Source organism: Otolemur garnettii, unplaced genomic scaffold, assembly GCF_000181295.1.
Source record: "Otolemur garnettii isolate 467f Iridium unplaced genomic scaffold, OtoGar3 scaffold00010, whole genome shotgun sequence".
Lineage (NCBI taxonomy): Eukaryota > Metazoa > Chordata > Mammalia > Primates > Galagidae > Otolemur > Otolemur garnettii.
Window position 1 is genome coordinate 15527922 of NW_003852405.1, and position 16587 is coordinate 15544508.

Consider the following 16587-nt stretch of genomic DNA (forward strand, 5'->3'; position numbering starts at 1 on the left):
CCCTCTTCTCAAGCTGGGAGTTGAGATGGGATGCCCCTCTGTACTAAGGATTGCCAAGCTGTGTCCCCAGTCAGCCTGTCTCCACAACACCTGGACCCCATGGCCCAGCTCCGTGCAGATGCCCCACCACACCTCCATCCTCTTCCACAAATATGCTCTTGGGCTTCTGTGTTGGTGTTGGTGACTCAGACATCTTTCTGGAAAATCCCTGCTGCTTCCTCCTGTTCACTTTCCACATGTAATCAGTGGCGCTGCCTCCTCAATGTCACTCTCATCTGTCTCTTCCTTTCTGACCCTACCACCTCTGCATTAACTCACACCTCATCGTCTCTTGCTTGGAATTCAACATGCTGTCCCACTGTTCCTCCTGTCCCCTACCTCTTCATGGGAAGTCATAACCCTTCTATTTGACATTTCTGGAGATGGAAGTATACTGTGTCCTAAAGGCAATGCATTCCCATTTGGAACAAGTCTGATGGCTAGAAGGTCCCATCTCATTTGAGTCAAAACCTTTGCACCTGCAGTGCCCACCTTGTTCTGCAATTAAGGGGGCATAATAGCACTTCAGAGGCACATTCCCCCTCTAGATTGTGAGCATGTCTATTTTGAGTCCAAATTAGTTGGTATAAATGGACACCTTGAAATAGGAGAGGAAGGGTTCTGGATTAGTTTCTCAAGGAAGTTCAACCAAGAATATTTGACCTATCATCTTGGGACAGTAACAGCCCAGGCCTTCAGCTGTTTCAACACAGCCCTCATCTTCCCCTTGAGTCATTTCTGTACAGGCCAAATATGTCCATTTCTTTATATACTTTGGGAGACTTGGATTCTAGTTACTATAAATCTGAGCAAATTATTAAAACATAGGGCCTTGGTCATGTTTCTTCTTCTGCGACGTAAACATCCCCTTAGCTTTTTAGCTCTCAGGAACATTACGTGATTCATGAGCTCTGCCTTGTCTTGTGTCGAGTGTCTTGTCCCTTTCCATGACATCTAGCGAGGTATTTACATTTCCAAATCACTTGTTAGGCCAGTTGAAGTGGCTCACACCTGTACTCCTAGCACTCTGGGAGGCCCAGGTAGAAGGATTGCTTAAGGCCAGGAGTATTTTTTTTTAATTAGTCAGGCATGGTGGCATCTGCTTGCAATCCCCACTACTACAGAAACTGAGGCAGGAATATTGCTGAGCCCAGGAGTTTGAGGTTGCTGCGAGCTATAATGAAGCCACTTTGCACTCCAGCTTGGGGAACAGAGCAAGACTCTCTCTTAAAAAACAAGCAAACAAACAAACAAAAAACAACCATGTTAAACAAGATACCTAGGTGTCAAGTGCTTTTAGGTTCTCTAAAAGAAATATACCTTTCAAGTGACCTGTGAGTTGTGAATTGAAGATTGAAAGTGGTGGAGTTGCTATTTGCCATTTAGTTTCACTGCAGGCCTACTGTGTACTGAACACTGACACAGGAGGCAGTCTGTTCTGGAGCAGAGTTCTGTAACTTGTTAGTCATAGTACTGTTTTGGAGAGAAGGAATTTGAAAGTCATTTATTCCACACCCCACACTGGAAGACTATCTGAACTTCGTGGCTTTTCTCTGTGTCTTTTGTTTATCTTGTTTTTCCTTCCAATTACCTCTCCTAATTATGTCTTTCAACCTCAGAGCATTTTGTTGATTCAGCAGCTCATTCATTTGAACTAGATTAAGAAGATAGTATTGGAATAAGTTGATTTTGATTTGTGACATTCTTATTGAAGATCAAATTGGATGTCTATTTTAATGAACAGCTACATTCTAAACCACTTATAATTTGCATTAAGGTGTTGAATTAAGAAGGCTGACTTAGCAGTGGTCAAGATTTCTGGCTTGGACCTCCTTGAATTCTGAACTCTAGTCAGCTGGTTTTCAGATCCTTTTATTGGGGTCTACCTGAGCCAGGGCATCTCTGTTTTTTCCATCTCTGTAGATGGTAATGAAGCCTTGCTATTACTGAATGCAATCTTGCTGCCAGACTCCATGATTAATATTTCAGTTGCATTGTTTCATTTAACCCGTGTGCTGACCCTGTGAGAGTGAGGGACGTGTTATTGGAAGTCACTGGAGGATGTGGTTTAAGAGAGCAGAGTGTTTTAGAGGAGATTTTCATGGGTTGGACTGGTATTTAGCTTTTTTTTGAAGTACTTCATTTCACTGGTCCAATAAATGATTAAGTGGGACCAGTGACCTTTGGCCTTCATCCCAGGTATGGCACATTGAGTTATTTTTTTTTTTGAGATAGTCTCACTATGTCACCCTTGGTACAGTGCCATGGCATCACAGCTCACAGCAACCTCAAACTCTTAGGCTTAAGCGATTCTCTTGCCTCAGCCTCCCGTGTAGCTGGGACTACAGGAGCCCATCACAACACCCAGATATTTTTTTGTTGCAGTTGTCATTGTTGTTTACCTGGCCCAGACTGGGCTCAAACCCACCAGCCCTGGTGCAGGTGGCCGGAGCCCTAACCACTGGACGATAGGTGCTGAGCCAGCACATCGCATTTTTGCTCGGAGGAAGCAGAACACAGGGCCACCTCATGGGGGCAATTTTCTGTGGGCACTCCAGGAACCCAAGGCGTTCAGCAGGGCAAGATGTTAACCAATTTCTCACTGGAAATCGCACTGTGTTTCAGTTTCTCTATTAATGGGGGAAAGTGAGTAACTCCCCCCCACCCCACATTCCCAGAGCTGAGCTCTGAGTGAGACTGTAGGTAAGTAATACTTTGTCAAAAGAGCCAGAAACAAGGCGGGCACCCTCACTGGGGTCAGGCGGAGTGGAAGGAGTCCCAGGGTGAGATGCGTGCCCTGAACAGGCCCACCAGTGTGCAGGTGACCCCTGTGAGGGAAAGAAGCCATGTTTGTTGGTGCTGGGTGTGCTGCATTCTCTAAGCTTATAATTCCTCCTGAAGTCTCCCACCAAAATCAGTCTCCTTCAGTGAGAAACGATGTTCAGTCCCTTGGTGTTCTGTCAAAGTAAAACAGAGCTTCAAAAGCAATAGTGTCCTGATCCAGCAGGGATGGGAATGTGTGAAAGAGACCTTGCCCAGAGAATGACTGGGAATCAGAGGCAACAAGAGTTTAACATCAATGGAGCCGGGGGCACCAACCGCAGTGATTCTAATGTAATCAATTAGTCTGGCGTGGAGAATTGGGTGGCTGCTGCCTGCTTACGCGTGCTCTAAGACTCCAATCTGCACAAATTAAAATTAAATTAGTATTTTTTAGTTAGTACACATAGATAGCAGAATTTTAATGGGTAATTGTTAGATCCTTGAGAAGCAAGGAGTCCCACAGATACCCTCTTCCTATTTCCTATTCTTGGCTTCTGATCCTCTTTTGATAAGAGCTGGATATGGTTTGATAATGAATAAAATGAAATCTCTCGGCTTTGGGCTCCCTCAGGGTTTTGATGGTATTTTCTGTCCACACTTGAGTCTGATGGCCCCCATATCATCATTCATGTGTGAAGAGGAAAATCATACAGTAAGAAAATGAAGCATCTTAATTTAACAGCAAATTGCAAATCAGTTTTTAATGGTACTGGAGTGGGAATCTGGTCTACAGTGTGATGCGTTACATGGGTCTAATTATAAAATGGTAAAATGGCATCAAAACTCTTCTGCAGAATCTTTGCTAAATATGAGATGCTTTGTAGAATTTGAAAAAGAAAAATTTATATCAAGGTACTTAACCATTAGCATCAAATTCATTGAAGTGTTTCAGAGAGCTGAAAGTCACTGAGATTTTTGTGGAATCTCTTTGCTACTGATTTCTTTCTAAGAAGGAACCAGAAACCCCCTCTGACCTCAATAGAGAATGCTGAGGACATGGGCTGGAACACTCAGTGTTTATAGCTGTTGATTCTCTTCAAAGGCCTTGTCTCCTCAAAAAGGCTGCGACTGCTTTGGGGGTGTGGAGCCCTCCTTCCACACCTACCACATCTGGGTCTCCCTCCCATCTACTCGGGGAGGCACAGCAGCACGCAGGACATCAGAGGTTTAATCAAAGGCACAGTGTTCCTGTGACTCCCAAACTTGTAACTTAAAATTGACCTCCTAGGCCCAGTGCAGCAACTCACGCCTGTAATCCTGGCACTCTGGGAGGCGGAGGCAGGCAGATTGCTTGAGCTCAGAAGTTCGAGACCAGCCTGAGGAAGAGTGAGACCCGCATCTCTACTAAAATTACAAAACTTAGCTAGGAATTGTGGCGGGTACCTATAGTCCCAGCTACTCTGTAGGCTGAGCTGAGCGGATCCCTTGAGACCCAAGAATTTGAGGTTGCTGTGAGCTGTGACACCAAGGTATTCTTCCCAGGATGTTGAAATGAAAGTATGTCTCAAAAAGTAAAGTAAAATATAAGTGTCTTAACACAATAACTAAGACAATGCCATGAAGGCTATGTGAACCAGTTTGATGAAAATATTTCAAATTGTATGTAAAACCAGCACACTGTGCCCTATAACTGTATTAATGTACACAGTGATTTAAAAAAAAGAAAAGAAAATATTCTGCAACATACACAATAGAAAAAACCCCAATCATAATAATAAAGGAGGCAAGAGGAAACAATGGGCGATGATGGTTTTAAAAATTAATAAATAAAATTAAATATTTCTAATAGGAAAATTAAAAAAAAAGTAAAGTAAAACAAAATAACAAAATAAAATTTGCTCTCCTAACCTCCTATAGCACATTGACCCCAAGGTGAAGTATGGATAGGTTAGGATCCCAAGGCTTCCTTACGGGGCTTTAACATCAGTATTCGAAGGAGACAAGGGGCCCAAGTGAGGCCAGAGGTCCTCATCTGTCAAGACCCCAACCCCTCAACAGCAGAGAGGCCATAGGAACATACCCAGGGCCTCTCTCTTCTAGCCCATGGATGCCTCTGTGTGGATTAGAATAAGATACCCTTTCCTCGAGACTCCTTAGCGCCTCTGCCAGACTGCTGTTGCAATTAACATACAAATCTGTGCCGCCTCAGGTTCAGTGCCACCGTGCCCTTCGCATCCCGGACCACTGGCCAGCCACTGTGCATCCCTGGGCAAGGCCAGGCAGAAATACCCAGTACCCTGCACTTCCACTTGGTTTTGTTTATGATGTAGGGGACATAAAATTTGAATTTGATTTTTTGTTTTCCTCTTAGAACAGTGGTTCTCAACCTGTGGGTCGCGACCCCTTTTTAACAATGAAAATACACTGCAGCATTAGGAAGGTTGAGAACCACTGTCTTAGAACTTATATTTACAAAGTTAATTATTTAAGTAAAGGCTTTGGCTTTAATCATAGTTATTAGCATAAGAAACTATCCTAGCACCCCAGTGGGCAAAGTGGGATTGGTGAGTTCAAATCTCTCTTCATTCATCTGTGGATGATAATCATTTATTTTTGGATAGGCCACAAAGCCAGCTAATGTCAGTTAAAAGCAAAACAGAACCAACATTTCGCTTCATTACAAAGTTTTAGAATTGCCACAAACACCACCCCTGTGCTTTCTGTTCTACCTCAGATTAAAACATCCGAGGGCTTGCACTAAAAGTTACTGGACTTGAAAATTGTGGAGAACTGGATTTTTAGCTTTTGGCTGCAGGCAGGGGTTAGAGTGGCAGAAGTCACTGGGACTTATTTATTCTTTGGGTTCGTGATTAACTTATGTACACTTTCGATTGTAAAAATACCAACTAGGTCTTTAAAAGTCTTTTATATACTTTGGAATTTGGTCATAAACTTGGCCACTGCTTGAAATTCAACACAATGCAGGGGCCTCAAAGGGGGTGAGTTTCTGAATTCTCTAAAAACTTCAAGATGTAGCAACCTCCTTCAGAGTGAGGCTTCTGCCTTTTGTGTCTTATCAAAGGTACACTTTGGGTGGGAGGGGGTTGGGTTTCTGTATATGTTTACATTTGTTACAGATGGTGAGGACACAAGACTCATGTGGGGGTCCATCTTTTTGGACCTTTGCATTGCCACGGCTTAGCCCACCGGATGCCATTCGTAGCATCACCCCGTGGGGGATTGCACCCTGAGCTCCTTGGAAGATGTGAGCTTCGCTTATAAATTGGACCAATTTTGCGTGATGGTCCAGAACTCGAGTCAGCCTTTTAATTTGTTTGTGATCATAATTTCTGGATAAGATGTTGAGAAAGCCCTGACCTATGGAGTTGTTTTGTACAATTTGATAGGCCTGGACTGTTCCTGACTTCTCCCTCAATCTAATAAACTGTTCCCAGGCTGGAGAAAGGAAGCTTTTGTGTGAGAGCATTCTGGGTGTTGGGGCCGGGCGCTCCTAGCTGGAAGGGAATAGCCCAGGAGCTTACTCATTCTCTGTCCTCTCTGCCTCCTTGTTTCATCACATATTCCCTTCTTCTTTTTCTTCACTCAAGGAAGTTAGTTTCCAGCCTTGATTCTAGAATAAATAAATGACTAGAACATCATCGCAATTTTTAAAACTCAGCAAAAAAATGATCAACAACTAAGTGTCGAAGGCCCTAAAGGGGACATAATATCTTGCGCCCTGGGCTCTGTCACCCTTGTTCTTGTGCACATGGGAACTACAGCGCTACCTGCATGCACTTGTTAATGTGGAGATACACTCCAAGTGCTTGACTAGAGTCATGGTGTGCCTTAGATGGTCAGCTTCCCCTGCGTCTACAGGACCATTTAGTGCTACTCAAAACCTCAGGAACTGTCTACTTTGAACCGAAATAAACAGAATCAACAAACCTGTGTCTAAATAGAAATTGACTGTTCAAAGTCTGGCTTATTTATTTCATTAGAACTAAAATCTTAAAGGCCCTATCATCTCTAACACTTTCTGATCGATTTAATAAATCTTTTTGTTTGTTTAATTCTCCAGTGCAGTAACTTTCCATTGTGTTGCTAAAAGTCATCTCTGGAAGAGGGTTCAAATTCCACACCGTTCCAGGCGAGTGTCTGCCAGTGCCGTGTGTGGTGCCAGGTGCTCTGTGTGCGTTGGGTCATATAGTCCTGTGAGGTGAAAATTGTTACCCCCGCCCTTGTGCATACAGAAACAAGCTCAGAGAGGTCTAGAAACATGCCCAAGGTCACTTGTTCCTGACCCCCGTCCAAGCCTCTCCTTTTCTCCGTACCCAATGACAAGGAAGCTGCCAGATGAAGGGCAAGTGGTTCCACTCAGTAAGTGTTTGCTGGGCTCCGCTATGTGCCAGGCACTGGGCTAGGCTCTGGGAGTCAAAGGCAAACGAAGCATGGCCTCTGCTGGGCCTTCAAGGGCCCGGCCTGCTTTGTCCATCTTCTTTCTGCTCCTAAGTCCTGGGCTGGACTCCAGCCAGGCTGTGCAGTTAGTACCTTTACAAATGTGTTGCTGTCTATTGGACCACCCAACTGGGGATGGAGGAGACGAAAGGGATGGTATATTCAGGGAGCTGCATCTCGGGCCCTGGGTCAGGACACCTTAGCAAGTTAGCTTGGGGCCAGGCGGCAGAGAGTATCACCTATCTTAGGAAGGCTTTGAATTTATGTGTAGGTGACTGTGAGCCAACATTTCTCTAGCCTCAGTGCAGCCCACAGACCCAAATAATTTCCCCCAAATTTAATGTCCTAAATCTGCTGACTTGCGAAGTCCTCTTTGCCCATCTTTCCCGCCAGTCAGATCTCTGACCATTATTTCTGGAGCCCACAGGGATGACTCATGTTTTCATACACAGCCCTCTTGTGAGCTGGGCCTCCTGGCAAGTTCAGAGCTGAATCCTGCACATGCAGGCTCAGTATATGGCAGCTCCCTGGGGCTATAAGGCTCAGAGACCTGAGGGGACAGGGCAGGATAGGGGTCTGTGCCCCTTCTGGAACAGGCCTGAGCTCTGGCAAGAGTGAACACCAGACATTAGAAGCCCATGGATTTGTGGGGGTGGGGGGGGAGGCTGAAAGTGACCCTGGATCTCATGTGGGCCATAGCTGGGGCACCCTACAGAAAAATCTCTGAGCCCTTAGGGGTGATGCTGTAAGTCTGGTGATGTTGCAGGTGGTCACCTATTGGACCAGAGACAGGACATAGGGAAATCTTTAGGAAGCTATTTGCAGACGTTCTACAACAGAACAGTGATCTGGTCGTGGGCATTGGTGAGAGGTGCGATCAGGACTTTCTTGGTTATTGGCGGCCAATTCTGAGGGTTTCTGATTTGGGTAATGAGGACAAAGGAGATGCCAGTGGCTGGGAGCAGAGATGACGAGCAGGCTTTGCAGAGGGTGAGTTCTGTTTATCAGGATTGGCCTCAAGCTCTGAAGTAGATTCTGGTAAATGTCCCTACCAGGCACCAAGCCTAAGGGCTAGAGATGGCAATTTGACCATCCTCAGCATACTTCAAAGGACTCCAGCGGCCTCAGCCGGGCTCCTCCCTCCCCATTCTGCTCACTGCAGTCACATTGATCTCTCCAAAGTTTTATCCTCAAGGTCCAACCCTGATCTCTCTTCTTTTTGTACTTGCTGCTTTCCTGGGCAGAGATTTTCAGTGACTCACTATCTGGAGTGTGAAAGTCTAAGTCTTTAGTCCCCATTGCCCGGGGCCCCCAGCTGATTCCTGGATCAGGACTGCCTTGGTCATGAGTGACAGGGATCCCACTCGTACTAGTTTAGGTTACAAGGGCTGCGTGTGCCAGGGACACCTTCCACCTCTTGCTTCTTTTCTCTTTGTGTGCTGGTTTCTTTCTCTCAGCCCACTCAGTCCACCTGGCAGGAAGCATGGGGGCAAAGAAGCGTTCCGTATTTAATTCTCATGATATTTTCACCAGAATGGGATACAGCATCCTCTTCCCTAAGTTCCACTTAGACACACCCCAGGTCAGATGCCAGCCAGCGATGGTCAGGAAGGTGAGGTCTGAACCACATGCTAGGCGTGAACACAGGGCTTTTCTGGGGGGAAGAAGGGCTTCATATGTAAAATACACATATAACATACCTATTGTGACTTCACATGCATCACCTCCTCCTCCCAAGCCGACACCTGCATCCAACCAAGCCCAGTTCTTTTTTTTTTTTTTGGAGACAGAATTTCACTATGTAGCCCTCTGTAGAATGCCCTGGCGTCACAGTTCACAGCAACCTTCAACTCTTGGGGTTAAGCGATTCTCTTGTCTCAGCCTCCCAAGTAGCTGGGACTATAGGCACCTGCCACAAGGCCCAGTTATTTTTTGGTTATAATTGTCATTGTTGTTTGGCAGGCCCGGGCTGGGTTCAAACCCACCAGCTCTGGTGTATGTGGCTGGCGCCTTAGCCACAGGACTATAGGCGCTGAGCCAAGCCCAGCTCTTTTTGCCTCCCTTAATTCAAATGCCCCCAGTACCCTGCCTGCCTCTCTCTCTGAGTTTTATCCTCAAGGTCTAACCCTGATTCTACAGACCCTCCTTACTCCTCCCCACCCCTGTGAAGCTGTTCCCTGAACAAGCCTGGGGCCATGTGACTTTTCTCATTGGGACACAGGATGGGGAGGCTGGGTGACTTGCCCTGGCTGCAGAGCTGGGGGTTGGGGAGCAGATCACAGGGCAGGCCATCCTGTCTCCAGAGCCCTGGCTGTATGGTCTGCAAGGAGGCTGTGACCCTCTCCCTGTCCACCCCAAGTTCCTGAGCCTGGGACCGGGTCTTTCCTGGTGATTTGCACAATTGAACGTCCTGTGGGAAGTGGGAAGCTTTTCTTCCAGTCGGGGCTGGAATCGAGTGAACATTAATTAGAGTGTAGATGCATCTTTTCCTACTGCTCTCACATACTACATGCAAATGAGCGTCTGCAGCATCCTCTGGGGCTTCTGACAGATCCGCAAGTGCACCCTCCCCCTCCTGTCTTAGGCACTGGAATCTCCTTCCTCCGGGGTCCTTTGTTGTGCCTAATTTGAAATGCAGGCGCTGCTGCTCATGCAAGAGACCCCAGCTCCATTCCTCTGGCATTTTCTTCCTCAGAAAGCTGTTGAAATGTGGATTTCCGTGTTAATCGAGGTTCCCAGCACGTCCACAAAGCTGGCTCTGTGCCTCCAGAACGTGTTTTCCAATCATCTCTGGGGCTCTGGCTATTCCAGCCTGTCAAGACCGGACTTGCAGAGGCCCTGTGGGGCTGCAGAGATGTTCTTTCCAGATGGAGCATTCTATTTGGGATTTTCAGAGCTCGCCCAGCAAGCTAGGACCAGCCCCTAGGACCAGCCCCCTCCGGGAGCAGAGGGGACTGAAGAGACCTGGCAGGTGGCCGCTGGACACTCAGACAGGCACCAAGCTGCTTCCTCACCTGCCTCCCGCCCAACACCAGCCTCTCTGAACCGCCTGCATCAGGCCTTGAACACGAACCAGATGAGAAGCATCTCCTATGAGTCTGTAGTCAAAGTTACAGTTAGTGGCATTGTGCCAGGGCATGTGCCGAGTGACTTAGAGGTAGCAACCCATGTATTCCTTATTAACATCTCAGGACACCTCGTTATACCCTTTTGCAGATGGGGAGCCTGAGGACCTACAGAGGACCTACTTGCTCAAGGCCACGCAGTGCTAAGGCCATTGACACAGACCTATGAATGGAGGTAGCTCTTAAACACTGCGCTGTAACCCCTGTTGCTATTGGAGGTATTAATATGCTAGAGATAGGAAAGACAGAGCTGGCCTCAGATTCCCGTGACAAGCGCCATTACAGTAACTCAGGAATTTTCTAACTTCAGTTTGGTGGGGCAAGTGTGGGCCTCGTCCATCCGCTGCATTTGCCTTGTTAGCAGACCACCTATGTCTCATCTCAGGCCCCAGAGCTGATGACCGGGAGGAAGGGGAAAGTTCAGAAGTGGAGCCACGTGGGTGGGAAGCCGTGGCACACCAGTGATTCACCTCCCTCCTTTCTTATCTCTTTCCTGCTCAGGGCACACTTAGTACTTAACTATGAACATGGCACCTCTTCTTACTCTCCCCCTCCCCCAAAAGGACTACTATCAAAATTCTGGTGGGTCAAATTCAGGCAAGCCTTGGGGTAGAAGATATGGGCCCTTCCTGCCTCTTTGTCTCCTAGTGGTCGTGGGTGGATTAGGTCCCTGGAGTGAAGCTGGCAAGACCCGTGGGCAGAATGTTCTTGACCCAAAGCCAGGCAGCTTCCTTTCCTCCGGAGGTTGAGCCCACAGCTGCTCTGTGGGGTGGTGCTCAGGATGGTGGGAGCCTGTGCTGAGGCAGCAAAAACCCCACCCTGGCTCTCCTCCCCTCCCCTAGACGTCACCTCCTTCCCCTCAAGAAGCTGGGAAGACAAGAATTAACCACACTTTCTAGGAATGTGGTGCAAATTCAGGGACAAATAGAGAATTTGATCTGGGAGAAACAGTTGTACTAGTGTAGAACGTGATCATTGTTAATGTTTCTCGCATTTGTGTGAGAGCTTGGTTATTCCTGGTTTTCCTGCTGTCTCTATCTCTGCCTGACAACTGAACACACGGTCCCCAGGGCCAGGGAGCCCTGCGTTTGCCTCACCTTCCACTTCCCAAAGGAGCACGGCTGGGCTGCGTGCTGCGGGCATCTCCACGTCTGCTGCCCCAGGCTCAGACGGACTGACGGAGGCTTGGGTCCAAGCCAGTCATGGAGGCACATTGAACTTGGAAGATGGCTACAGAAACAAATGCCAGAGAGCTGGAAAACAGAGCTCGGAGACAGGGCGGTAGGGGCGGGATGGCCCTGAAGGATGTGCTTGCTCTCATCTTCCCATGATTGGAAGCAGTTGGAACTCTGGGACCTGGCACCTTATTCTATCCCTTCCCATGCATAATTCTGGGTTATCCAAACAATAACAATGTATATGAATACTGTGTGAGTAAACACAACTGTGTTCCCCTTCTCTACGTCCCTCAGAAGTGTAGCAAGGAAGGGCAGGAGGTTCTTAGGGCATTAGTAGAGTCAATTAGAGTTTAGACCAAGCACAGGACACTGATGGCCACACAAATGGGATGAAATGTTTGCTGAGGGCAGAGGTGCTGTCATGCTGCTCTAAATTGCTAGAATTTGCTCTGTAGCCAAGATTTAAAAACTAGCCTAGGCCATGACCCCAAATGGTTGCATTTCAGGGGAAAATGCAAATTCCTAGCCATGGGCAGTGGCTCTTGCTTGTATTCCGAGCACTTTTGGAGGGTGAGGTGAGAGGATTGCTGGAGGCCAGGAGTTAGAGATCAGCCTGGGCAACATAGTGAGACCCCCATCTCTGTAAAAAATAAAATAAGCCAAGCGTGGCAGTTTCAGCTGTAGTTTCAGCTACTCGGGGGGCCGAGGCAAAAGGATCATTTGAGCTGATCAAGCCACTGTAGTTCAGCCTGAGCAACAGAGTGAGACTCCATCTCAGAGAAGAGAACCAAGTCTTCCCACATGGCGTCAGTGAAGCAGAAGGGTACACTGTCACCAAGAATTCAGAGTGTTAGGGGGAAGCCAACAGAATTCTGCCAAATGTCACAGACATGTATAGCCAGTCACTTGAAGCAGGAATCTCATTTCTGGTCCTGGAGGAGCAGAAGTATCAATTGTGGGTGAGGGGCGGTGGCTCACACCTGTAATCCCAACACTCTGGGAGGCCTAGGCAGATGGATTGTCTGAGCTCAGGAGTTTAAGAACTACCTGAGCAACAGCAAGACCCCATCTCTACGAAAAATAGAAAAACTGAGGCAAGAGGATCTATTCAGCCCAAGAGTCGGAAGTTGCTGTGAGCTACGATGACACCACGGCACTCTACCCAGGGTGATAGCTTGAGACTCTATCTCCCCAAAAAACAAATCAATCACAGTGTTGTCAGAGATACAGATGGACACATGGGACATTTTACCACAATTTCTTATATGGCCACTTATCACCAACCATGGGGTTTACAGCTCATCAAAATACTTATCTATAGAAGCAAAATCATAGTTGACAAGACCAAATTCTCATTAAGTATAGGCAGTTGGGAAAGATAAAAGTTGTGTTAATATATGTGATCAAAACAATAAAAATTCTCGGAGGCGCCTGCCCCTATGTGTCTCCTGAATTGCCATCTTTTCTGTAGGGAGACGCTGCCCACACCATCCATGGAGTCTCCCAGCGGCACATCTCACCCCGTCCCTGTGCTGAGACCAGCCCTCGCTGGCCAGACGGAAATAAAAAGCCCTTGGCAATCGCTTGCTCGTTCTAGATCCCCTTTCCTGCCTCTCTGTTTCCCTCCTCCCCTTTTAAAGTACAAGTCTAGGCAAGTGTGTAACCTTCAGACTCTTCACAAATTATGCAAGCGCTTAGGGGCACATTCTTTGAAGTCTGGTCTTCCATCCCAGATTATTTGGCAGCGTCTGCTTTCTCCCTCCCTAGGAACTGCCCTGTGGTACCCTGTCCCCTCCAGCACCCCCTCCCCAGAATCTGCAGGGGAAAAAGCAGTCATTCGAGACTTTCCTGTTGTTCTCTAAGGAGTTAGGACAAAAGGAACAAGATAGCTGATTTTATATTTTCAGTAATGAGTATAAAACAGTATGATCTCCAAACCTGAAATGAAAGAGTGATGCATATAAAACGCAGGGAAGAAACAGCCCTGCTGTCATGAGTGGTGCTGAGCACGGGGGATGGAGGAGGGGAAGATGTGGTCCGAAGCTGAGGCCCCAGGAGGAGGGAAAATGCAAAGATACACGTGGAAACAGCTTCCTGGATCTGAGCGGAGACACGTGCAGTGAAGAATTACACAGACCTGCTGTACGTTTTCAGAGCTCAGACCAAGAAGGTTGCGGCAGGAGGGTTTAGGCTAGGGGTACGGACCACCTGGGGGGGGGGGGCTAAATAGGGTTAAGATTTAGCTCAGTGGCCTCTGACAGGAATACCCCAAATCACAGGTTTCCGTGAGATAGGAGATCACAAAGAAGACCTGGAGGCCAGCAGTCCAGGTCCTGGCCTTGGCTCTCAGGGACCTGGCCTGGTTCAGGGCATCCACCCTACCATTTCTAGGGCGTGCCCCCTCCTTGTAGTCCGGGATGATACAGGAGCCCCACTCTCCCCTCACAAGTCTCGCCAACCCTGAAATGTACCCTTTTTTGGCCAGAATTTAGTCATGTAGCCACATCTCCCTGTGAGACAGTGGTTCTCAACCTTCCTAATGCCACAATGTACTTTCATTGTTAAAAAGGGGTCGCCACCCACAGGCTGAGCACTGCTGCATAAGAGATTGAGGAAGGTCATCTTTTAGCTGAATGACAGAAACATGCTCAGCGAAAATAGGGCTTCAGATAATTTGAGAGAGAGAATGGGAGAATCAACCATCAAGAAAAGTCCTGGACCTTCCTCATCCTGGAGTAGCTGTTCATTTAGCAAATACCAAGTGCCTGGTATTTTCAGGCACTGCTCAAGGGCAGCGGGGAAAGGGGTTGATGGATTTCTGTTCTCATGAAACTTACCGTCTAGTTGGAGGCAAGCCAATGATACATGAACAATAAATGCAGCTGGTTGCCAACCTACATTCCATACTTTAGCGTCTTCAGATGTGGTGGTCCCTAACTAATGATGCAGCAGGCACTGTCACCTGTGATGGCCTGAGGCCCGTGGATATGATGGACAGCCTGCTTCAGTATCTCTGATGCAAATTCCATTTCTGAAACACTCCTGGGCACCTGGCCAGAGAGAAGAGAAGGGTGAAGTAGATTTAGCTGGAGCCCCACCCAGACATCAGCCAGAGTCATTCTCAGCAAGCTGCCTTATGGGCCAGTGTGTGCAGAAATCCCAGAGGGTAGGAATCCTGCCCCAAAAAACTAAGTTTGTTTTGGTTTTCTTTGGTGAAGAATTCTGGGCTCTTTCCTTGCTGAGGTGTGAAACCGTCTGATAAGCAATAATTTTGTGGCTCCTGTAAGCATTTGGAGAGCAACAAGGGAACTTGGGGAAAACCACAAGGACACAGCATTTTCCTGCTCATGTGACCGCCAGTCAATGGTCCCCGAGCCTGGTTTATGCTGGGAACTGGGAAGGTGTCCAGGCCAGATCACATGTTATAAGCGGGCATGGGTTGTGCCCACTCAGAGCTCCCTGCCATGGCCGCTGTGTAATGCTCTAGACCAGTGATTCTCACACTACCTCAGGGGAAGGACCAGGGGTTTTGTTGGTAGTGGTGGTGGTGAGTTTCACTTTCCAATCTATTACAATAATGAAATATTAGAAAAATAAAGAAACATGGAAAATATAAACTCAGACATTATTTGATTCAAGAAACATAAAATTGCTCTGTCCAATTGCTCTAAAAGTTTGTAGAGACTAACTCGGTTCCTGAATTTGAGTTTGCTAGTAGCAAAGAATTCAGGGCCACTGCTCTCAGCCTGAGGACTGCTCCCAGGGCCTCAGATCTGAGGATCTGAGGCCAGGCAGGAACGCAGAGCAATTCTGAAGGAGAAGGAGGAAGGTCTCCCCTGAGAAGAGAACAGCCTTCCCTACATGTGCCCTCCGGTCTGTCACATCTCTCCCTGGCCCCTCCTGCCCAGTAACTGCTTCCTGAGTGGACTCTCCTATGGTGGTGAAAATGTCATTATATACTTGTGGCCAGAAAAATGAAAGGTCACAGCTCATTGTAATCATTATCCGGCCTCCCCTACCTGAACACAGCTTTTGGCATACGCTGGGTGTTGGTGGAGCAGCAGGGTAGGCTGTGTTCCCAGCTGGCATGGCCTGGCGCGGCCCCAGCAGGGCGATCTCACTGTTGACCTTGTGTTCCAGTTCTCCAAGGAGAGGCACGTCATGGACAGGACCCCTGAGAGGCTGAAGAAGGAGCTGGAGGAGGAGCTGCTGCTGAGCAGCGAGGACCTTCGCAGCCACGCCTGGTACCATGGCCGCATCCCCCGACAGGTGCCTGTCCTCACCCCCACCAGCACACACCTGCCAGCTCCCAGGCAGCGTCCTCCTCTGAGGCCACATGGGAGCACGCCCCTGTTTAGCCAAAAACAAAGCAATAGAATGACTCAACTTAGACCCGTCTCTAAGGAGACCTTGGGAAGAACTAAGGTCAGGAACGCAGAGTGTATTTCCATGTGCCCAGTAAGTGGATGAAGGGAAAGCCAGTGTCCTGTGGTCTGCAAACCCAGAGTTGACGGGAGACAGCGGCCTCAGACACAGGAACCTGAAGTGCAAGGGTCAGATAATTGAACTCCCGGCCATGTGCCTGCAGTCCATACCTTGGGAACTGCCTTCCCTTTTAAGGCAGTGGCTTACCTTCAGGAGAAGAGGGAGCACCACAGGGGCAGGTAGCCAAACCAACAAGGCTTCCTGTGCCCTAGTGGGGCCCGCAGTCCCTCCATCTTTCCCTACCATGTCCTGTGACCCAGAGATGGGGAAGAAGAGGAATTACACCAGTGACCACAGGCTCATGGCTAGGCAATGACATGGTGTGATTGCCATTTGAGTAATCACCAGTAATGTTATTTTACTGAATACTATAAAAATTAAAAAGTAAAATAAATCTACAGAATTGAGGCAAAGAATTTCACTTGGGTTTTTATCATAAATTTCATCTGGCTAATCATTAACCAAGGACAACATGACAGGAAGTGTGTGGGCAGGGCTGGGGGGAAGGGGATCGTGTTGTGAATTTATTTTTTTTTTTT

General features: G+C 47.7%; 1 protein-coding gene across 2 annotated transcripts in view; it reads left to right on the forward strand.

Moving 5' to 3' along the window:
- Positions 1 to 16587, forward strand: part of BCAR3 (BCAR3, NSP family adaptor protein) — a 110381-nt gene that overhangs the window by 68415 nt on the left and 25379 nt on the right. For both annotated transcript variants that reach the window (XM_003784146.3, XM_003784147.3), the window contains one exon: positions 15704 to 15832. In XM_003784146.3, coding sequence (XP_003784194.1) covers positions 15704 to 15832 — 129 coding nt within the window. The remainder of the gene's footprint in view (positions 1 to 15703; positions 15833 to 16587) is intronic.